The 24,063-nt window shown below is 50.2% G+C and overlaps 1 protein-coding gene across 1 annotated transcript; it reads right to left on the reverse strand.

Moving 5' to 3' along the window:
* Nucleotides 1–1,057: 1,057 nt before the first annotated feature.
* LOC136945713 (hematopoietic progenitor cell antigen CD34-like) lies at nt 1,058–19,513 on the reverse strand. Its single transcript, XM_067239707.1, is given in 9 exon segments — nt 1,058–2,715; nt 3,894–4,046; nt 4,768–4,820; nt 4,962–5,082; nt 6,993–7,073; nt 7,814–7,902; nt 7,905–8,066; nt 8,740–8,868; nt 19,252–19,513. Coding segments are annotated over 9 exon segments (1,065 nt in total). The 5' UTR covers nt 19,337–19,513; the 3' UTR covers nt 1,058–2,523.
* Nucleotides 19,514–24,063: the final 4,550 nt, after the last annotated feature.

The raw sequence follows: 24,063 nt of genomic DNA on the forward strand, positions 1-24,063 counted from the left end.
CAAGACATGTGTTTAAGCAAATAAAACATGAATCATATCAAACTTTATTTGTACAACCCCTTTTTTCAAGCCTGGACATCGGAATTTCCGTTGCTACAACACTGCTAACACACCATACGGTCTGATTGCATGTTATGTCCATAGCTCCCCTCCCCTGAATGGGCCCCAGCCTTCACTCCTCCCAGGGTAGGGTAGAGAGGGCTGGGTAGCCCGCAGTTGTTTCCTGATGGTTTAAAAAACAAATCCCAGAGTCGATCCCTGGGCCTTCTGGAGCCAGTTAGAGCCTGATGTAAACAGCTTTGATGCTACATGGGCAGCTCCTCTCAGTCCCATGTTGAATATGTGTCTTATAGATTCTGTTAGACGTCAGTCCCACTCTCATTCTGGGTTTAGCTCAGCGGTAGAGCATTTGACTGCAGATCAAGACTGCAGGTCTGAAAGCCTTCCCCTGTTCATAGCGTTGGGGAAAAGCATCTGCTAAATTACCACTTTATTATACAAGCTTGGACATGGAATAGCATATCCCTCCCCCCCCTCCCTCCCTCCCTCTCTCTCTCTCTCTCTCTCTCTCTCTCTCTCTCTCTCTCTCTCTCTCTCTCTCTCTCTCTCTCTCTCTCTCTCTCTCTCTCTCTCTCTCTCTCTCTCTCTCTCTCACTGGCTGTCCATCCATCTTTTGGGGGTGTTATTTCAGTAGCTTCTTCCCCATGTGAGGTCTGAATGGAGATATCAACAGGTGTCCTCCCCATGTCCTGAAGCCCACATTCCTGCCTGGTTATCTGATGAGGCCACAGAGGGATCGTCCTCCAGACCGCCTGCATGACTGGCATACACTTGGCAGAGGGAAAGGCCCAAAATACCGCAAGCTGTGATCCCTTCAAGTTGTGTTTAGCTGTTTGGCTATTGATAATAGATGAATCTGTCATGGTGTTAGTGTGTGTGTGTGTGCGTGCGTGCATGCATGTGAGTGAGTGAAAGTATGTGTGGACATTCTCTCATGATTCTGGATTCTTGAGTCCTGGGTCTGTACATACAGAAAGACAAAGAGACAATAGTCATATTATTGGCACTATCATAGTTTATAAGACACACAGATATTACCAACAGAGTTTGGTAGGGCCTATTTACATGATTAACACTTTAAGAAAACAAGTCATTCAAACCAAAAACAAAGCTAAAATACATGTTTACTTTCATCCGCGTAAGAAAAAGTACATAGTTTCAAAACGAACACATTTAAAGAGAGGAGTGTTTTGTAACTATTTAACTAATTATTAGAAAAGTTGATGGGTTTTCACGGCAGTGCACCAAAAGAAACTGGATCTCTGGATTTGTCCAGCGTAGAATCTCCACGTCTGTTAGTCCTGCTTGAGGGAAATGATCAAATGCTACTCCGGAGTTCAACATTCTCGCAGACTCAGTGGTATAAAAGAAGACCCTACACGTCCTCATTTATTTGAAGAAACTGTACAATAGAAAGTTGGCGCAATGAAAAATATCAACACACTACAAAATTGTGGAACAAACAAACACAGCCTGTTTTCTCTCAGTGTGGATGGCTGGTCTTTGGTGAGACCTGGTCAGATGACTGACCAGTCGTATCGGTCCTCCCTGTGAAACTTCCTCATCTCTACAGACTGACATCACTGATGGGAGTCAGCACAAAGATGTAAGACATGGATGGTCCTCCTCCCTCCCTCTCTCAAGCCTTCTCGTATCCCAAGTCTTCATCCCAGTCAGTTACAAACAGTTGCTAGCTACACAGAGCATGCAATCTAGCCATGCACTAAACACATGTTCCTTTTTCTACTCAACAGACCGTTTCAGCTCCATGGTTCAGTTAGCTTCAATAAACACTTCTACTCTGGGAACAACATGAAACCTCACTTTACCCTTTTGGTTTTATTTTCAGTTTTCTGGACAGCTTAATTGTTTCTGGACAGCAGTCGTGGACGTTATTTCCTGTTGTTGTTAAGGTGGCTATATGAATGGTGCTGTTGTCATGGCAGCTATAGACTGCTGTTGTCATGGCAGCTATATGCTGCTGTTGTCATGGCAGCTATATGTTGTTGTTGTCATGGCAGCTATATGCCTTTGTTGTCATGGCGGCTTTAGGTTATTGTCCAGACTTCCAAACTCAGGCTCCTCTAATGCCACCTATTTAGCAGGGGCCAGTGGTCCCAAGTCTCTTCACATTACAGGCATCATTGTTATCATCCCTGTCCTTGGCGTTGTAATCGTCAGAATGTAGGGGAGTGGGGCTGGATTGGTGCTAGGGTGGGGGTTGGATTGGGGCTAAGGTAGGGGCTGGATTGAGGCTAGGGTAGGGGCTGGATTGAGGCTAGGGTAGGGGCTGGATTGATGCTAGGGTGGGGGTTGGATTGGGGCTAGGGTAGGGGCTGGATTGAGGCTAGGGTAGGGGCTGGATTGGTTAAAAGTGGGGAGGGAGGGGGAGGAAGGAGACGTGGGGAGGGAGAGGGTGGAGAGGGAGGTGGAGAAGGAGGGTGTAAGGGTGCCGTAGCTCCTCTACATCTGTGTGTCGGCCACGGGGGTCTGGGTGGCAGAGTGTCCATTGGTGGGCGTGGACTGGCTCTTGCCGTCGTCGGGCGAGGACTCCCCATTGACGGTGGGTTTGTCCACGGGCTCCTGAGGCTGCAGGGGGGCCACCGACACCAGAGTGTTGGCCTGGTTCTCCTCGTCCACCTGGAAGGACTCAGCCTGGGGGCACAGGGGCAGAGGAAGAGGTGTTAAGAGACCTGGTTCTCTCCACATCTTCTCGATACTTCTCTACTCTCTCCTCCTCCCCTCTTCTCTGCTCTACTCTTTTCTACTGCATTTCCCAGCATTGACTGAAGATGAACATAAAAGCGATAATTATATTTCTGTGTAAAGCTGAGTAGCCTTCACTAAATGTGATCCATGCCTTTCGAAGTTGTTATAGAGGACAGCTGAAGTGTGGTAGGTCTGAGACTGAGATGTTTTTGGGGTCGTTCAGAAGAGGAGGCTGAGGTCAGCTGACTGGACGCCTGTGACATGGCAGAATGCAATTGGGTGCTCTGTGACGTGACAGGGTAGGCTGTGACGTGATAGGGTCGTTTCTAACGTGACTCGGCAGTATTTGACGGGGTAGGGTGATCTTGTGACAGGCTGGTCTGTCACAGGGTAGTCTGTGACAGAATAGTCTGGGGTGGTCTGTGGACGGGGACTTTCTGACATCTTAGTCTGTCACAAAGTGGTTTATGACAGGGTACTTCTTGACAAGGTAGTCTGTGAATCATTAGAAGCCCGTGGAAGGCAGCTCCACGTTCCTAATCAAAACCCTCATAAAAACCTGTCTCATGGCATAAGCTTTGTAGGAGAAGGGATGAATCCCCGCCACCCGCTGTGTGAGTGACAGAGACAGCAGAGATGGGATCTAGCTGCCTCCGCTGCTGTGTGTGAGTCACAGAGAGAGATGGCTGAGGACCAACCACAAGCTTCACCTCGCATCCAGTCACAACAGCTTCGCATCAACAAGTCACCACAGGGCTTCTCCCTAGCCAACCACATCCTGGATACGTAACAGAGGTGGTTCGATCACCACTCGCAACCCCTAAGTAAAAAGCCTGAGTCCATAGCAGGTTTTTCTGTGCTATCCAATGATATATTAATAGGGTAATAAGCTTGGCCGCAAATACAGTTTGCAAACATGAGAAGTCATTCATATCCCTCAACTTTATTACTTAAAATTAGCAACACTGTTGTGTTGTCATTGTGGTAGGCACATGGTGCATTTCTTCTCTCTGGTCTTCACTCCGTCCCCCTATCATTGTCTTGCCCTGTAACAGCTACACTCTCTTTTTCTCTCTAATCTCCTCTTTTTTGAACAGGTCATTTACTATTCTGTGGCCACTCACCAGTCGGACTCCCTTGGCGTTGTTGCCACGGTGAGTCTTGAGGTAATATCCTGCCACCAGCAGAGCAGCCAACAGCAGACCAGCCAGGAGCAGGGACACCAGCACCACCCTGGAGTTCTTACCCCAGCGGGGAACAGCATCCTCCACATCAATCTGAAACACCCGCGCGCACAAGCGCACACACACACAGCGCACAGATGAAGGACAGCCGAAGGTAAATAGAAAATAACCTTCGGGTCAACAATTCATATGAGTAGGTCAACATATTGAGTAGAGCGAATCTAGGTTGAATAAAGGTGACTTATTAGTGAAGTAGGATAAAGGGTGGAGTCCCGAGGGGGAGGGGGAGCGAGGACAGAAGGGAGGAGAGGGAGAGATAGGGACAGCACATCGTGTGCCTGTGTAACCACTACACTATACTTCTTGGCTTCGAGGACTTCTTGGCAGGAGGCCACAGGGGTGGAGAGACCGACTCCCTTCAGCATTCCTCATCTCCACTGGGAATATAGAATGGCAGGAGTCATCTGATAGAATCATCAATCTGAGTATGTCACCCGGGGTCTTCCCGTCAACACGGAGCCTGGGAGGAGCCGGAAGAGGGTGCGTGTTTTTCTGACGCCGTCGGTTGAGATTATGGGATGGATCAATCATCTGGATCCTCTCTCTCTCTCTCTCTCTCTCTCTCTCTTCCCACATCCCCCTCTCTCTTCCCACACTAAGTAAAGCCACAGGTTTAGGTGGAAGTCCCCCAGTTCCTCTCAGGGATGATAAGAGAGTGGAATCTCCGAGCTGTGAACTCTGATGACCTGGGACGGGTCAGAGAGGAGGTGCTCAGGGAAACATGAGACGACATCTCAAGGAGGGGATTGTCTACCTTATCTTTAATGTTGTCATTGTTGAACTTGTCCGCCATTCCTTTAGCATCCTCTGCAAAACAATGTGAAGTTTGTTACTTTACTATTTCCTGACCCAGGGTCCAAAACCCTGTTCGTTTGTTCATTTCTTAAACTGATATTTCATATTGCTGTGAGGGAATGGGGCCAGATAGACAGGCCGGTGGTGGCTCACCATCTATGTACGGTCCAGAGATGAGGATCTGGTTAGTGTTGTCTTCCTGGTACACCTCCAGCTTACAATCCGGACCACACAGATGCTCCAGCACACTCTTGATCTTCAACCTGGTTTCCTCCTGTCAACGCACACACACACACACACACACACACACACACACACACACACACACACACACATACCAGATGAATGAGTTAGTACTGAGCAAATGTAATTTGGGTGCACCAATAACAAAGTTTGAACAAAGGGATTCCTCTTTGATCCGTATTTTCTTTTCCTGTTACAGATGTGTGATTCCATAGAACACAGGTCAAGTCACTGGCATGACTTATGTTTCACAACATCTCTTCTCCACCTATCTATCTAGTTCTTCTTCTTTCTTTTCCTCTACTTATCCCTGCTTCACTAACCTTTTCTTTCTCCTTCTCCCTCTCCCTCCTCTCACCTTAACCCATCACAGATATAACCATCTTGAGCAACGTTCCTCTGTGTAATGTGATATAAGACAATCCCCCCTGTAAGCACCCTGTCACAGACCAGTACTTAGTCCCATCTTCAGAGGGGCGAGTGGAAGGGATAAGAGCGAAGAAAAGGGGAGGAGGGGATACGACAGGAGAGACCAGAAGTTGAACCAACTTAAAGCCAGCTCTAGCAGCCCAGAACCACAACTAGGTTTGCGTTGGTGGGAAGGCGTCCAGTTAAGAGTAATCCTGTTTAGTCTAGTTTGGTCCGGTCCAAGTAACTCTAGTGCAGCCCAGTCCAGCCCAGACACATCCTAGAGCAACTCCGGCTGGTACTACATCCAGACAGTTTTCCTGAGAAGCAGAAGAATCCCTTTGATATACACACCAGAGCAAACTGCACCCCACGCCCCCCTCTCCCTCTCTCCATCCCACCATCCCTCTCTCTTCCTCTCTCCCTCTCTCCTTTCTCTACCTTTTTGCTCGCTTTATCTTTCCCTCTCTCTATCTCTACCTCCCTCCATCTTTCCAACTCTCCCTCTTTCCTTCCCTCATCTCTCCCTGTCTCCCCCTCTCCCTACTTTCCACCACCTCCCTCTTTGCCGTCCCTCTCTTCCTTCCTTCCTCCCTCTCTCCCTCTTCTCCTATCCCTCTCTCTTTCTCTACCCCTCTCTCCTTCCCTCTCTCCCCTCCTCTCCTCTCCTCTCCTCTCCCTCCCTCCCTCCCTCCCTCCCTCCCTCCCTCCCTCCCTCCCTCCCTCCCTCCCTCCCTCCCTCCCTCCCTCCCTCCCTCCCTCCCTCCCTCTCTCCTCTCCGGACCTCACAGCTGTAGAGGAGCCTGGAGGCCTCACCTGGCAGACAGAGCAGGGGGAGGAGCTGCAGCATCACTGGCCTCCTTGTTCACTAGCCATTGGAGGGATATTAATCATTGCTGTCCTATGAGGAGGTATTTCCTGCTTAGCTGAGGGGCCGTGGGCTTGATAAAAGACTGGCGCCTATTGGAATTGGCATCTCTGTAAACAAAGTCCTTTTCCTCTTTTCCTGCACAAGGGTGAGCCTTAGGGGCTGGTCAGTTTAAAGCTGTGTGTGTGTATGTGTGTGTGTGTGTGTGTGTGTGTGTGTGTGTGTGTGTGTGTGTGTGTGTGTGTGTGAAGGGAAAAATAACAGTGTTGGATACTGCTGGGAGTGCTTCCTTAGAGGCAGATCAGGAATGCAGGTGGAAACCTTTCAGTAGTGTGTGCGTGTGTGTGTGTAACAGAGAATGGGTACAGTGTGTGTGTGCACGTGTGTGTGTTACATAATCCTGTGGGTGCTCTTTTGCTTCCTTCCTTTCTATTCCCCTGCCCTCTCCTACTGTCGACGACTCCACTGAGATCACACTTCTCCACCATGGAGTCTCCTAGCTCCTCAGGCTGGCGCACAGAGCCACATCAGTGTCGGTCTCTGTTCCACGCAGAACACAAACGTTCTAGGTCTGACACGAGGGCCAGTGCTCCACGCAGCAGCTGTTTCCCTTCTCCATCTATCCATCTATCCAGCTTCACACAGCTAGAGGTTCAAATACTTACACATGAGGAGGAGGTCTTCAGTGTCAGACTGACTGCATCTTTGTCCTGTACCTTCTCCTTGTTTACACACATAACGTCAGCCTGCGGGGGGGAGGAGGAGAGAGAGAGAGAGAGAGAGAGAGAGAGAGAGAGAGAGAGAGAGAGAGAGAGAGAGAGAGAGAGAGAGAGAGAGAGAGAGAGAGAGAGAAATTATGTGTCACCCCCATGAAGCAACTTTATCACAAAATCAGCAGTAAAACAATTGCATGAGTCTAGATTTGTTTTGTGTGTGAATAAGTGTTAATTAGTGTTAGAGATGTCAGAGATGTCAATAACCTCCCCTACAAAAGACAGACAAAACTAAAAAGGCTGTTCATTTGAAATGCCAATGCATCTTGCCAGCTAACCTTCTTTCATTTTTGTCTAATTGTGTTTAGCTTTTTCCTGAAGGAAAGAGTTCAGCGTGATTATGCTATTGATTTGTCCTGCATGGTACTAACTAAGGACAACATCCTGACTACCAACTAATTGGCAAGAGAGAGAGACAGAGAGAGACACAGAGAGAGTGAGTGAGTGAGAGAGAGAGAGAGAGAGAGAGAGAGAGAGAGAGAGAGAGAGAGAGAGAGAGAGAGAGAGAGAGAGAGAGAGAGAGAATAAGGATTACGGCAGTTCTAGGATCAGAAGTGCATCGTTCAAACAATATTTCGGTGGTCAGAGTCAAGGTACTGCTCAGAGTCACCTGTTTGTATTTAACAGGCACAGTGCAAAGTAGCCACATCTCAGCTACCGGGCACGACACAACAACAAAAATAACCTCTGGTTTCCCTGAGCTGGTGTCTCACCTCAGGAAGGAGGCCTCCGCCGCTGGCCTGGGAGGTGTGGGGGATCATGGGGGCTTGGGTCTGGGTCTGGGGGAGGTCACCACCTCCATCCCCCTGTGATGCTCCACCTCCGCCGCAGGCTCAACCTTCCCTTCCCCCTCTGGGGCTACAGGCGTGGTGAGGTCTGGTTCATCCATCACATCTGGGGCGTAAGTTTGGTCAGAGAGGTTGGGTTCGGGCCACATTAAGATCTGGACCTGGGGCGTCTCCAGCTCTGAGAACACAAGAACCTCTTTGAGCAAAGCTGTTTACATCGATGGCCAGGCTAAGGGTAAACCATGGAAATCTGTAACGAAATCTATCATGGCTGCCGGATGGGCCTGCCTAGTTGTCTGAGGTGAGGGTCAGTGCTAAGGCCATATGCCCCCATGTGTTTTTACTGGTGAGACTGCCTACATGGTTATTACAGTAACAGGAAGGGACATCTCAGATTGACCGGACGTGACATCACATCCTGACAAGAAGTAAACCCATCCGTTTTACAGGAAGTGAACCCTGAACTTGTCAGGAAGTGGCAACCCCACAGCCTGACTGTCTGACATCATTCCTGTTTAACCCTTGTGATGCCTACGGGTCACATGACCCAAAGGTTCATAACGAACCATCGTTGTGTTTACCCAATTTTACCCAATACAAAAACAAATACAAATAATTTTCTTTTAACCTTTGCAATGTGGGGGGGTCTGAGACAGCCCAATGGTTAAAAGAAAATGCTTCACTTTGTTTTTGTATGCGGTAAAGTTGTCGCAATACGACGGTGGGTCACAATGACTGATGGGTCAGAATGACCCGAAGATAACACAAGGGTTAAAAAAAGGAGAAAGTAGGAGGAGGATTTTCGGAAGACGCTTTAGACGTCTGGAAGATGTTCTGACGTTCAGTCTCACCAGGTTCCTCTGAAGTGGGCTCGGTCACGATCATATCCCCTCGGATGGCATCTAGGTCCACCATTGCTGCTTCCTCTGCAGTCACCTCGTCCTCCTTGTAAACCTTGTCCTCTTGGGCTTCCACGTCACCTGGAAAGCAACAACAACATGGCAGACTGGACGTCACTGACTGGGACGCGTCGACACATTTGTTTACATGCCGCTACTGTGACAACAGGGTTGTCCAGGAAGTGTTTGCGAAGTGTCGAAACTACAAGAGAAGAGAAGGGGGTGGTTATGCTTATGCCTGTGCTTTCATTTGCCTCAAGCTTCTGAGGACATCGGTTGGTTGTTGGTGCAGGTCTCTGCACGTGTGTGAAGCCCTCTGTTACATCGCTTGGAACGAGAACGATTCAAATGACATTCGGTTTGATTGGATGAGAGACCACACTGTTTGCGATAAGATGCTTTTGCTAAGCGGCCATTTAAATGAGGTGAAATCAATTAGAATTGTCCCGCTCCTGTTTACTTCTTAGGAAAACCACCCTGCTGTCCCTGGCCAGGACACGTGGGTGAGCACGTGGACTGGGCCACCAATGGGAGACAAGGTCTCCCGGAGTTGCTCTAGGATGTGTCTGGGCTGGACTGGGCTGCACTAGAGCTACTTGGACTGGACCAAACTAGACTAAACAGGACACGCTGGCACTCTTGTGTCCGTGTTCTGCCACTCCCTGCACAAGTTGCGAGACTACCGCAGGTTTCTTCTTCGACCAGACAGGTGGATTCTAGCTAGCTGGAGACTAGCCGCCAGCAAGGGATCGTGTTTCAGCTCCGCCCCGCTGCTACGCTCAGTATTAATGGAGAGCATGTGTGTAAACATGCAGCCAGAGCCTGGCCACTCCCAGAGAGTGTGGTATGGCTGGACTCCAGCCCCAGCCATCTCATTAAGCCTCAATATAAACCTGGGTGAGATGTGCGTGTTGAAGCAATGCAGTCGCTCACTAACTAACAGGCAACACCCACACAGACACATACACGAATACACATGCGTACACACATTCATACATGCATACACATGCACACACCCATACGCACACACGCACACACACACACCCTGACCTGATATCAATTATGTGTCAGAAATAAGGGACTGGGTGTAATTAATAGCTAGCTGAGGGATCAGTGCACCGCACAGCCTGTTTCAATAAACCCAGTCCTGTCAGTCCAACCCAGGGGCCTGGCTGGGAGAAAGGCTGCCTCTGGCACTCCCTCTGGGACTGGGGCCCCGGGGCCACCAGGGAAATCTCTCTGTCTCTCTAACCCTTGTCTATCTTTCTTTCTCTCCACCCCCATGTCATTTCCTTTCAATCGGGGTCCTATGAACACCGGCGAGATGTCCTAGAAGCCGTACGGTAGCAGTATTGTTAGGTATTGATCATGACCCACCTCAGTTGCACTCTTACATGCTACCTTTTCAGAAGCAGCTGCTTAGCACCTCCCCGTCCTGTCATGGTCTGTAAAATGTTTTATTTGTGTTTGTATTTGATTGATTTAGTCATTGTTGGTACGACCCATTTAGAGAGGTGTTACATGCTAAGGTTATGAGTAATGGCAACCGCTGACATACGTGACATACATACTTATGACACACACTCGCTTACACACACCCACTCACATAAAAATGTGCACACTCTCACTTGCATACACACACAAGCACACTCGCATACACACGCGCTCAGACAGATGTCTGCTGTCTCACGTGGAGACACATATGTCACATAGAAAGAATGATTCATACACAATCTGCTGTAACCCTGGCAACATCTACAGCATCTGTGTGTTGCTGTGGGTCCAGACCCGCGTCCCAGATAAGGATGGAGGACTCCAATTCTGGGAACTTTACTCCAGGATGAAACCTTGTGACCGAATCAAGTTTCCATCCAGCCTGTTAAGCAGCTGAACACCCTTGTGAAATCCACTGCCTGCAGAAGCTGCAGGCTCTTCGTGCTGTTGAAAAACATAATATTTTCCTAATATTAATAATATATTATATATAATAATATATTCCGTAATATTCTCCTATCTCTGCTACCTCCAATCTTTCCTATCTCCTATAAATTTATTGAACAAGTAGTGTTTATAAATATTCACCAACCATAGATAAATCAACACATAGAATAACATAGAAGTTGCGTGCGGATCTGCAAAGCTGGCAAGTAACTATGCTATACATAATCTCCACAGCTGCTAATGTAGGCTTTGTGTTCTGTAGTAATACCCTTGATGCTTCACAGAGCTCCCAGTATGTTTCAGACACATGGATGTTTGAGGTCCTTGGAAGCCTCGGACCAGAATCTGTTTTTTCCTCCAAATTCAATATGTTTACTGTGCTTCTAATGGAAAGCAAGCAGCCTCGACAGCCCCTCCACCTCTGTTTCCCTCTCTTTCTCCTGCTCTCTTCTCCTCCCCTCTCTTCTCCTCTCCTTTATCTCCTCTCTTATTTTCTCTCCTCTCCTGTCCTCTTCTCCTATGTCTGTTCCCCCACAAAAGAATGACCTCACTGCCCAGGCATCCTCATACCACTGCAGATCTCATTACCTCTCTCGCTCTCTCTTGCTCTCTCTCTTGCTCTCTTTCTCTATCTTTGCCTAATTCTCTTTCTTACTCTCTCTCTCTTATGCTCTGACTGTGTTGGTCTCTAGTTTAAAGTGATAGAATAAAAAGTCTCTCTCTTTTTTCTCTCTCTCCATTTATCCTCATGAACATTGACGTTGATGTTTCATCCCAGCTCTAAGCTCTATCATCCCTGTTTGCGCCCTTTATTCATCTGTTTGAACTACTACTAACACACACACACACACATGCACACACGTACACAAACACACACACACCAACAGACACTCACACTCTCTCACACTGACACTCACACACATACAGCCAGTGTGTGACATGTGCCAGGTCGGCAGGTGTGTGGGCGGGGTTAGGAAGGTGTCACAGCACACTCAGGGTCGCACGCCCCTCACCTCAGCTGTTGCTTGTGTTGCCCAGCAACTTGTGTTGCCCAGCAACTTGTGTTGCCCTCTAGATTTAGTTTTACTGTCTGCTGCTCGAGATATGAAGCCTTAACGCATAAACTGCTGCACGCAAGACTACAGCTGAGACTGTGGTGAGAGAAGGGATGGGCCTGAGACCTGAGGCCAGGGCTGGGGCTGGGGCTGGGGTGAGATATAGGGGCACTGACAGAACGAGGACTCCCTGACCTTGCCCCCCCACATTGCTGCAGTTGCTGCCCCTCATATCTCACATCTCTGGCTGGGTGGTCTTTCTCGCTCTCTCTCTCTGTCCTCTCTCTCTCTCTCTCTCTCTCTCTCTCTCTCTCTCTCTCTCTCTCTCTCTCTCTCTCTCTCTCTCTCTCTCTCTCTCTGTCCTCTATGTTTATGCTTGATGACTGGGGTGGAGTGGGAGACCTGATGGGGGAAAGACTTTTCCGCGCACGGTGTGACAGTCTGGTGTCAGGGGTCAGAGGTCAGAGGCAGCTGGTTGTAGTTTGTAATAATTCCCCTCATCTTCACCTCCAAACAAGGCTGAAGGAAAGTAGTCATTGCTCTCCTTTAAAATGACTTATTATGCGGCTAGGGGTGGACTGGATCCCCCTCAAGTTGTATTTTCTGAGACCGTAGAAGCTGTGTTTTTAAGATGGGAGCAAGCTGGAGTCGATTTTCCTGGCGTCACAGCCATGATGACATGGCAACCGCAGAATACTCATAAACCTGGTTGCCAGGTTAGGTAAGGAGAGATGCTTAGCCCAGGAAAGCACAACAAACACAACTCACTGTGAAGCAACCTAAGCAGCTAGGTTAGTGTACCCTCACATCAGGTCGACCACACACACACACGCAAATATCCTCAAACAAACATTATGCTCACTCACAAACACACACACACACCCTCAAAAACACATAGTCACTCACACACAAACACACGCGCACCCTCATAAACACACATTCTCATTTACACATACACCCTCAAAACAAATTTTGTCACTCACAAACACACCCTAAAAAACACATATACTCACTCACTCACTCACTCGCACATACACACATACTGCCCCCCAGAGCACACAAGCTTCAAAACATTTTGACATTAACATGGTAATTGCCTCATTACAAAGCTCATTATTGCCTGGACCCTAATTTGACCACCATTTGCTTAGCCTGTTGTTTTGTTTGTTATGGTTTTGATTCTCTTCAACTGCTCCGATTGGATGACTACATGAGTTGATTTCAGGCACTTGAAACCTTGAAAGGTTATTACAGTAATAATATAAATGATCTACTGCCCTCTGTCAGGGAGGTGTGGGGGTGTCTGCAAGAGGGGTGGATTTAGGTCACCTTCATTCAGTAGTGTCGGGGGGAGAGGGGGCTCTGGAGGGGGTTATGGTTGTGGGGAGGGTGGAGGGGGGAAAGGTGTGTGGGGTCAGATGGATGACCTGACCTCAGCTGTGACCTGTAATGGATACATCATCCACACATCCTCGCAGAGCTGCCTCCCGTCACCCCCCACCCCCTCCTCCCTCATCTGCCCCCCCACCCCCCACCCCCATGCTACCCTCTCCTGACCTCCCTGTCCCTGACCACCCCTCCCTCTCTCTCCACCTCTTATGTGACCTCTGTGCTGCCTGCGTCCACCATCAGGCACGTGACTTGCTCCACGCCTCCTAACCTCTCTCCTGTCATTGTTTCAGTAGAGTGGACTCTCCCGGGTCTGGGTCTGGTCTAGCTCCCTCTCTGTCGGCACGGCTGGGGAGCAGAACCACCGAGCCCCCTCCCTCACTCGGTACCATGACCACCCGCATCCCCAGGCCTCCCCAGCTCAACACACACACTTACAAATACACAGCACACTTGTATACACACACACACACACTCAGCCACCGTGCTCCAGATGTTATTTCGATCGTACCGACTCCCCCGTTCTCTCCCCCGGATTTTCCCACCAGTCTGGTTGGATTGACGGCTGTGGTCTGGACATCCTCAGACCCCCCCTCCTCCCACCTCCCTCGGGACCATCACATGGAAGAATGTGGCAGTGTAGGAAAAGGACAAGTCGGCAGAACCTCTCCTCTCCGCCTCTCTTCTCCTCCTCTCCTCCTTTCTTCTTCTCTCCTTACCCTCACCCTGCCCTCTCACGGCCTTCCAGCCACCCTGCCTCTTCCCCCCCCCCCCACCTTTTCTCCTTGCCGTAACCCTTTCCCAGTCACGTACAGGACATCCCCCAGGCCCCCTTTGACCCCAGGCCCCTTGCTCTCTCTTCTTGGTTCTCGTTCCCTAGCTCTTAGTCGCTTGGTCCCAGGCTCTCTCTGCCTGCCCCCCTTAGTCCCTAGCCCTAAGCTCTCCCCCCATACCTGATTCTGTCCCCCTGCCCACCCTAGTCCCTAGCTCCCTAGCTCCCTCTGCCCTAGCCCCTATCTCGCTCCCTCGGTCCCCCATATCCCGTATCTGAGTTTAAGACCCTGGTCAAAGATATCCTTAAGGAGGAATGTAGATGTTTCCCATACGCTGAATTCTTTACGTGTATATTTAGGTGTCTAGGAAGATGTTTTTACTGGATGTACTGTCACGTACTGTATGTGTCAGTGTTACTTTTAAATACTGCTCTGTTGCCTTTCTTGGCCCGGTCTCCTCTGAAAAAGAGACTATATCTCAAGGGGATTTTTTTTCCCCAAGGTTAAATAAAGGTTAAATGAAATAAATCCCTGTCAGTACTTCTGAGAGCATGTGTCCTGGGCCCCTGCATCAAAGCTCTGGAGGTACCACAGCCCACCAGACGGAAACCGGACAACGGAGCCAAACCCAAACCTTCCGACATGCCCGCCGCCGCCCTTCTCCGCACAGCGTGCCATGGTGACCACATGAGACGGGGTTTGCACAGGGAGGCCCCGACACGCCAACTCCAAATCAAGCTGTCTCATTAATCTCCGAGACTTCCAGCGTCTGTGAAGCTAACTTCCCGTGCTGAGTGCGAGGGAGGCACCCCGCCCCGGCCGGCTTCTGCGGACCTTCCGGAAATATCTCTTATGTCTGTGGGTCCTGGATACACATTCCACACGCACACATGCTCATGCAAGGTGCGTGTGAAGGACTGGTGTTGAGAAGGAATGGTAGACACGGGTGAGGGGGGGGGGGCGCAGGGTGCTTCCGGGCTCTGATTACACACACGCGCGCGCGCATTCACACACACGCACTTCTTGCTGTGTCTGACCCCCCCTCCTCAGGACTATCAAGTGTTCTCATCCACTATGTAACATGACTAATGTCAGCAGGCTCTCCAGACTGGGATGAGGAGTATTGTTTGAATCGAGGGGGGGGGGGGGGGGGGGAGGTGGCCAAGGATTTGTGTGCAGGTTTGACGCCATTGACTTATCAGCATCGTCCGTATTGATTAATGCATATAATCTAAATCATTTTTTTTTTATTAATCTATAGTATCTATTGTGGTTAATGGACTAATTCTGGCATCAATTTATTCATCCTATGAGACTGGCAAAAAAAAAAAAATTATGCGTTTTCTGTTGTTGTTATTGTTTGGGGCTGGCTGTGATACTCTGGTGTGGGGCTGTGGGGCTCTGGTCTGGTCTGGTGCAGTGATACTCTGGTGTGGGGCTGTGGGGCTCTGGTCTGGTCTGGTGCAGTGATACTCTGGTGTGGGGCTGTGGGACTCTGTGGTAACTCTCTGGGTCTCTGTGGACTGGGTGGAACGCGAGGCTGTGTGGTCGCTGGCCTGCTGAGGATCGGTCTGCTGTGTATGACTGAGATCGCTGAGGAATGTGACACTGGAGCTGGTCCCTGAGGGGTTAAACACGCAGTGGAACTCTAGATTCACTGGAACAGCAGAGGCCTGACCTGCAATCCTGACCCCTCCTTCTGTCCTCGAGGGAGCCTGGAGAATCCAGGAGAACCCTCGAGAACCCTGGAGAACCCTGCCCCTCCACTGCCCTGGCATGGAACATTAGCTTTCATGGCTCCAATCAGTCATTGCAGACATAGCTGCACACATACACACACACATACACACACACACACACACACACACACACACATACACACGCTTTCATACACCCTACCCTGTGACTCTGTCACATTGGTTCTGGGAACTTAAGTCAGGAAACACGACATCTGGTTCTAGTTTGTGTGTCTGTGTGCACAGGTACGTGTGTGTGTGTGTGTGTGTGTGTGTGTGTGTGTGTGTGTGTGTGTGTGTGTGTGTGTGTGTGTGAGAAAAAAAAACATGCGTCATCAATTGTCCACTACAGTTTCAGTGCTATATCCAGTAGCTTGACTGAGTAGCAGTCGTGTGGAGGGTTATCGGTAGGGCAGATGTTTCAATGTTTCAGACCAGATAGCAAGGAAGGGGGGAGGGGGGGGGTGAGACAGTGATTCAGACCAGAGAGAGAGAAGGGGGGGGGGAGTAAACCTTAACAACAAACATGTCACACCCCTACGAGACCAGATCAAGACACACCGCTGGAATGCAAGCCGCTTTCGAGCAACCAGGGAAATCACAGACCAAGAGGCATGCCTCTGGGATTGGTCCAGATCTTGGGAAGTTGACCTTTGCCCTCGGGGGGGCAGGGAGGGGTTCGCTCTCCAGCCTGACTCAGTGGGAGATTGAGTGAGAAGGTGCAGAATGTGAGTAAGCAAATTCGCTCAGAGATGCTAGGTATGTAAAATACTTGCACATGACTGGAGATGAAGCGCATGTTGGGGAGAGAAACCTGCCTCTCATTAGAAGTTCCAAATGATTATGACATCAGAAGGAGGTGACTTCAAGGTAGAGGCACTGGTTAAGTCATTTGTGTGTGTGTGTCTGTGTGTGTGCGTGTGTGTGTGTATGTGTGTGTGTCTATTTACTAGCAACCTCATGGCTCTAACTTGATTCCGAGGCATGGAATGTTTTTCTGCGGCACAACTCAGCTATCTTGTTTACTTCATATGAGTAGTGACAGTTTGGGGTGTGTGTCTGTGTGTGTGTGTCTGTGTGTGTTATTGTCCTGAGTTGTGTGTGAAGGTTACTAAAACAAAGTGTAAGCCTATGATTTACATAATTACATACTTGAGACTGGCAGTAAAGTTCAGTCCAGCCTGGTGATTGTTCTAAGCTACTGAACAACACAGTGTATTTGAGGGAAAGTGCATACAGATATGTTGATGTTTACGCAATTGTGCCAGTAGAAATGTCAGCTAAGAACCAGTGCAGACCTGATGTAGAACTTCACTGAACCCAACGGTCCAAACTGTGTTATACATTTGAAAGAATTTATTTGAATTTGGAATCCTTTATTTACATTTTGTGGAAAATGCATCACTTTGTTGAAATGTGTTCATTCTTTTTTGTTGAGTCGTGTTTAGTTTGGTTGTCTTTTCATTCTGTCTTTGTTTGAGCTGTGATTATGGAAAGTCTACAGAACCCTCTGAAAACCAATAATGTAAAGATGAAGGTAGAACAAAACAAACGCTCCGAGAAGGACTGGGCTGGACTGAAGAGAAACATTCAGCTGTGGCCAGGGAGGAGAAGAACGACTTAAACAAACTGCGCCTGCCTTGTTCTCATTTCCCTCCATTTTTCTCTCACACGTGCTCCCTCCCTCCCTCTCACCCTCCCTCTCTATTTTCCCCCTCTTTCTTTTTTTTATTCTCTCTCTCGTTCGTCCTGTCTATCTTTCGTCTCCGATTTTTCCATACATTGGAGCTCAAAGAGACTGTTGTGGTCCCAGGCAGTAGGAGGGTTCTGTATACATACCGAATGTGGCCTTTAGCTAGAAGATCGTCTACAGAACAGAGTGGGCTGTTGTATCATATAGACCACATCATAGCTACGGCTCCCATGACCGCCACACACGTATTCAATTAGGCAAATCAGGGCATCCATTTTTCACCCCATTCCCTGCGCACACACTCGACCCATCCCTACACACACACACACACACACTCATACCATCCTAGACACACTGCCGCCATCCTGCACACACACACACTCCTACATACTCACTGCACACACACGCTCACGCAATCCTACACACATTCCTGCATACTCTCACCCATGTCCAGACACACAGTCACAGCCCCAACATACCCTAACCCTTACCCTAACAACATCAACACAGCCCACTTCATGAAGTGACATACTTAATACACTTTAGATTACTCTAATGACGGCCTAATCAGTACCATCAGCAATCCTAAACGTATGGCCGCAGCTGAGTTAGAACGGGGATGGGTGTAGCTCAGTGGTTAGAGCATTTGACTGCGGATTAAGAGGTCACAAGTTCAAAAGCGTTACTGTATGTGGCTTTGGATCAAAGCATCTGCTAAATGAACATATGACCTTACATGTGGCTGTCACTGTGGTCATTACAGTTGTTTATGCTGGGCCTGGACACCGCCATAGATTCACCCCAGGGTGTTTTGTAACAACCCCCTCCTGTGTCAACAGAGCTCGACACCACCCACCCTCCACATGAACATCACGCTCTCGCCTCACCCTCTCCTGACCGTCCTCACGCAACCAGCCACCTGCTGGCTCTGAATCCACACCCTTCTCTACCAGCTCACACCAGAACACAAACACACACATACAGTACATGCCTACAGACACACACACACAAATAAGTACCTACACTCATAAAGGATAACTCGTACACAAACACAAAGGAGTACTAAGATACACCCGACTCACACAAACACACACGCTTACACACACACACACACACACACACAGGAGAACCCCCCTTTCTCACGCGCACACACACACACAAACACTCAAATAAGTACCTACACTCATAAAGGATAACTCGCACACAAACACAAAGGAGTACTAACATACACCGACTCACCCAAACACACACGCTTACACACACACACACACACACACACACACACACAGGAGAACCCCCCTCTCTCACGCGCACAGACACACACCCACACACAAACATACACCCACACACACACACAAACAAAGGAGAACTTTGCAGCCACACCACCTCGCTGAGAGACAGAGGATGAGAAGAAACTCTCATCTAAAAGTTCCAGCTGCCTTTTAAAAGCAGCTTGGCTCTCCATCATCCATGCGTAAATAACTCTTTTCTTGTTTCAAAGTCTTCTCAGTTCCCTTTAGAATCTGTGGCTCCCTGCCTGCGAGACTTCTCTCGAAACTGACCTCTTTGTTTGCCAAGGTAACACTTAAGGTAAAAAAATCTTTTTTTTCCACAACTTTGTCACATTTGGAAAAACAAACTTCACACACACTCGCCCATATGAAACGTGCTTTCAGGAAGAACACCTTTTGAGTCATTCGTGGACGTTTTTGGAGTCAAAAACCCCACTGCTACCACACAAAACCTCTCCTCCACCCAGCCCCACCCTTTGACCACCCCCTCTCCCTGCAGATGCCCATGTTTTCTCCCTTTCCCCTCCGTCTCTCCTCGCTTTCTTTTTTAACTCCGACCAAAAGTGATGGATGTGTGCGACTCACCGCGGGTCAGCGTGACGAGGAGCAGCAACGCCAGAGCCAGCGTCCTGACCGCTCCATTCATTCTCCGCGCCGATGCCCCCGTCATCCCCCTGCCGCTTTGAGCGCGTGTCCCGTGGAGGAGAGTGTGCGAGGGAGAGAAATAGAGGGAGAGAGAGTGCAGAAGGGGAGTCCTAGGGATCAAGTTTAGGGTTTCCTCAGATAGTGAGTGAGAGAGAGGGAGAGAGAGAGAGCGGAGGGTATGAGTTGAGGTTTTTCGTCGCGCACACACAGACACGGAGAGAGAGAGAGACACACACAAACAGGGGTGGGAGGATAAAGCACTGCTTGTGCTCTGGCAACTCTTATATGTCCCCTGCCCCTCCCCTCCCCCGCCCAGCCCCACACCCCCTTTTCTCACTGGTTACTCTCCCCAATTATCTGAGCCCCCCCCCCCCTCCCAGCAGTGAATAAGGGGATAAAGGGGGGGGTAACTGTTCATTATTACGTTTGTTATGTAATAATCGACTGTGTCAAAGCTTTTCTTTAGGAGCAGAACCCCCCCCCCCCCCCTATTTTTTTCCAACGTTCTTTATCGTTTTGGTTTTCGGGTGTTTCAGGGTATTCCGTTTCTCCTGTGCAGTCCATGACCAGTCTTGGTCTGCTACCTATTGTTCTATTGGGAAGTAGCTAACAGTCCGAGTTGGAAATGTGGCGGCTAGTGAGTCTTCTCCTGTATTCTAACCTCTCTGATCCTCTGCTGATGTTGATCTCCAGTCTCTCTGATCCAGCAGTCTGTATTTGAATCTTGCTTGTCCACCAGTCTGTATAATGTATACTAACCTCACTCCAGTCCATACTGCATACGAACCCTCTCTCCTCCTCTCCCGTATCCCTGCCTCTCTGCTCCTCTGGGCTTGTTGCTGCTGGAGGGGAGCCCTAATCCAGTACATACAATGAAGCCTGATAGGGGAACAAAACACTGAGCTCCATTTGTCCCTAATAGGCTTATGAGGATGCCCTGAGGTGAGCTGGCGAGCCAGCCGGGACAAAGGTGTGATCCTGTGTCATGCTAATGCCCTTTAAATCCTCCCCAGCCAGACATGGCTGCTGCTGCTGCTGCCGGTTTTCAGGGTGTCAATCAACAACAGCCAATCCAGGACCGTCCGCGTGGGCGAGGCGGTGGCTCTGAGTGCACACGCGCGCACGAGCACACGCAACGCACGTGTGCCCCGTCGCGCACGGAAACGCACAACCGTGCGGCGTGTTTGTGCATTTACACACACGCGCGTGAGTGTGCAAACATCCGTTGCACACTCGCGGAAAACAACTTGCGCGCGTACAAGCTCCATCCTTCTCCACTGCCTCCCTCTATAGCCGTCGGTGTGGGTGAATGGTTCCTCCTCGGTACCCAGACTACTGTACACAGCACATCTGGAACCACTGGCAGAGGTATGCTAAATGACTTGTAAACTGACCCTCCCAACACACACATACACACTCCCTCACACTCACTTCCACCACCTCCCTAACCCCCCCCCCCCCACACACACACACACACACACACACACACACTCACCCCCTCCCTTCTGCACACACACACTCCAACAAACTTCTAAACACAGTCAAGACAACAATGGATATGGCAGTTGGTGATATCTGGGGTCTCTTGCAGACCCTCTTACAAGCTTGAGATACAGACTTGTAATCTGATACACCCAGTGCACACACACGCACGCACACTCACACACACCCACTCACACATACAGTCATGCATGCAAACACACACACATGAACACATGCAGGCAGTGCACGCACAAATGCGCGCGCACACACACATGCACAAACACACGCACACTCTCACAAAAACAAACACACACACGGCATTACTACTACTGCTCCAACTCCTCCCTCTCCCTTCCACGTTCTGGACTCCTCCACTCCCTCCTTCACCCCCTCCTGCTCCTCCTCCTCCACCGCCCCCCCCCCCCCCCCCCTCCACAGCTATTTCCTCCCAGCCGCCCGGCTCCACCTCCCCCACCCTGAACAAACCCCTATCAGTAACATTCAATGAAAGCAGCGGGGTGCTGAGTGGGTCCATTGGCCCCTTGCTGCTTCCCAGAGGGGGGTGGGGGGGGCTCTCCGGCCTGACTTGGGCAGGAATGGAGGGGGCGGGGGTATGGGAAGACTTGGGGGTGGGGCGGTGTTAGTGGGGTTGAAGGGAGAGGAAGGGGACAAGGCGGGGGGGGGCAACAGGGTGCCGGTGGGTTTGTCGGGAGAGGAAGGGGGCTGAGGTAGGGGGAGCAGAGGGGGATTGAGGGGCTTAGTTTGTGGGTAACAGTGAAATTCTTGACACCCCAGCTGGACAGCAGCAAAGCAGCCTGGTAGCCTGTTAGCCTGTTAGGGATCTTTGCTGCCGGAGTCCCACTGAATCATGACTTCCTCTCAGAGGGCAGTACATGGACAGAAGAGGCCTTATCCTCCATGAGAGGGCTGTGAGAAGTGGATATTTTATTCCATCTTCCTCTCCTTTTCTCCCCTTTGGTCTCTCTTTCCTCCCTGTCTCTCCTCATCCCCCCCTCCCTGTCTTTGTGACTATCCCCCTTTTCTCTCTCCCTCTCTCCTCTGGATCGCCTCCCTCTCCCTCTGTGACCGTCTTCTTCTTCTAGCCCTCATCACTCTGTGCCACGCCCTCTCGTTATGTGACTCCTCACCCTCTCTTTCCTTCTCTGTCTCTCTCCTCGCCACTGCCTCGCCCTCCTCCCCTCCCTCTCTCTTTCTGCCTGTCTCTTCTCATTCCCCCCTCACCCTCTCTCTCTCTCTCACTCGCTCTCTGACCATTCCTCGCTTTCCTTCTCTCCCTCTCTCTCCTTCTCTCCCTCCCTCCCTCCCTCTCTCTCTCCTCACTACCCCCCTGTGATGCCTGCAGTAGAGTGGTGCAGTGCCATGTGGCCTGGTGGTCATCATCTCTTCGTCTCCAGGCAGGAAACAGAGATAGACAGCACACGCATTCCTCCCCAGCCTCTCTCGCTTTTGGACTCCATTTATTTCTCTCTTTCTTTCTTTCTTTCTTTCTTTCTTTCTCCGTATCTGTTTTTCTCTTCGTCTCTCCCTCCCTTCATCCCTCTCTCCCATCCTCTCGCTCTCCATCTCTTTATCTCTCTCTTTCCCCCTTTCTCTCTACCCCCCCCCCCCCCTTTCTCCCAACCTCCATCTCTCTCTCTCTCTTTTTGAAGACTGATCTGGAAGACATTTCCTCTCCCAGGTTTCCAGGTTGGGGTCTCAAGCCTACAGACTGAGCTGCACACATCTCTGTTTGTTTATTGTATGTTGTCTGCTCACCACATCTGCAGTAGCTTATAGGGAGGTCTCTTCTGCCAAGTCAATATTTGTCTCAGTTACAGTACATTGGCAAAGTCATATATCTGCTCATGTCCTTCATGATGTCTGACTGTTCCGTATATTTGTGTTCATCCTCTGTGTCAGTTTCAGCTATGCCACTATCTCGACTGAAGCATGTCTAAAGGTTTAGTCTGTGTCCTGTGGCCTTAGGTTGTGAGCTTGTGTGTTCCATGCCGGATGAAACGAACAGCTAGCAGAGGAGTGGAGGAGTGGAGGAGTGGAGGGGTGGAGGGGAGTGAGGAGTGGAGGGGTAGAGGAGTGGAGGGGAGTGAGGGGTGGAGGGGTGGAGGGGAGTGAGGAGTGGAGGGGAGTGAGGAGTGGAGGGGTGGAGGAGTGGAGGGGAGTGAGGAGTGGAGGGGTGGAGGGGTGGAGGAGTGAGGAGTGGAGGGGAGTGAGGAGTGGAGGGGTGGAGGGGTGGAGGAGTGGAGGGGAATGAGGAGTGGAGGAGTGGAGGGGAGTGAGGAGTGGAGGGGTGGAGGAGTGGAGGAGTGGAGGGGAGTGAGGAGTGGAGGGGTGGAGGAGTGGAGGAGTGGAGGGGAGTGAGGAGTGGAGAGGTGGAGGAGTGGAGGAGTGGAGGGGAGTGAGGAGTGGAAGGGTGGAGGAGTGGAGGGGAGTGAGGAGTGGAGGGGTGGAGGGGTGGAGGAGTGGAGGGGTGGAGGGGTGGAGGAGTGGAGGGGAGTGAGGAGTGGAGGGGTGGAGGAGTGGAGGGGTGGAGGAGTGGAGGGGAGTGAGGAGTGGAGGGGTGGAGGAGTGGAGGGGTGGAGGAGTGGAGGGGTGGAGGAGTGGAGGGGAGTGAGGAGTGGAGGGGTGGAGGAGTGGAGGGGTGGAGGAGTGGAGGGGTGGAGGAGTGGAGGGGTGGAGGGGAGTGAGGATGTAGGATCTGGGCCCAGCTGGGTTTGATTGCAGCGGAGAAACCTTCTGCTTGCCTCATAAAGGGTCCCCTTCTGGCTCACCCTCGCCTGGAAACACCACAACTCTTGAACTTCTGCCAGCTATCTCTCTCTTTCTCTCTCTCTGACACTCTCTCTCTCTGACACTCTCTCTATCTCTCTCTGTCCCTCTCTCTCTCTGCCCCCCCCCCCCCCTCTCTCTCTCTCTCTCTCCTAATCACTCTCATTCAAACAGACACACATACAGAAAACACACACAGAACACTCTTGGTTCAATGTGTCGGTGCTACAGCACAGACTTTCAAGTTTCCTTTGTTACTGTAGAGAACACTGATGTTTGAGTTAACAGTGGTCAGCAACACTTGAACAGTGTTACTGAAAACAGCAGAATGGACACTCAAGTGTTCTGCCTATTTTTACACTTGCTAAGACACCAATCCAAATATTCACTGTAAATTCACAAAACCCCTGACTCTTTTGGCAAAACCAAACAATTGCCTCAAAACCATTTACAGTAAACTGTGCTCAAAATCAAACAATGCTT

Source organism: Osmerus mordax, chromosome 1 (genome assembly GCF_038355195.1).
Source record: "Osmerus mordax isolate fOsmMor3 chromosome 1, fOsmMor3.pri, whole genome shotgun sequence".
NCBI classification, from domain to species: Eukaryota; Metazoa; Chordata; class Actinopteri; order Osmeriformes; family Osmeridae; genus Osmerus; species Osmerus mordax.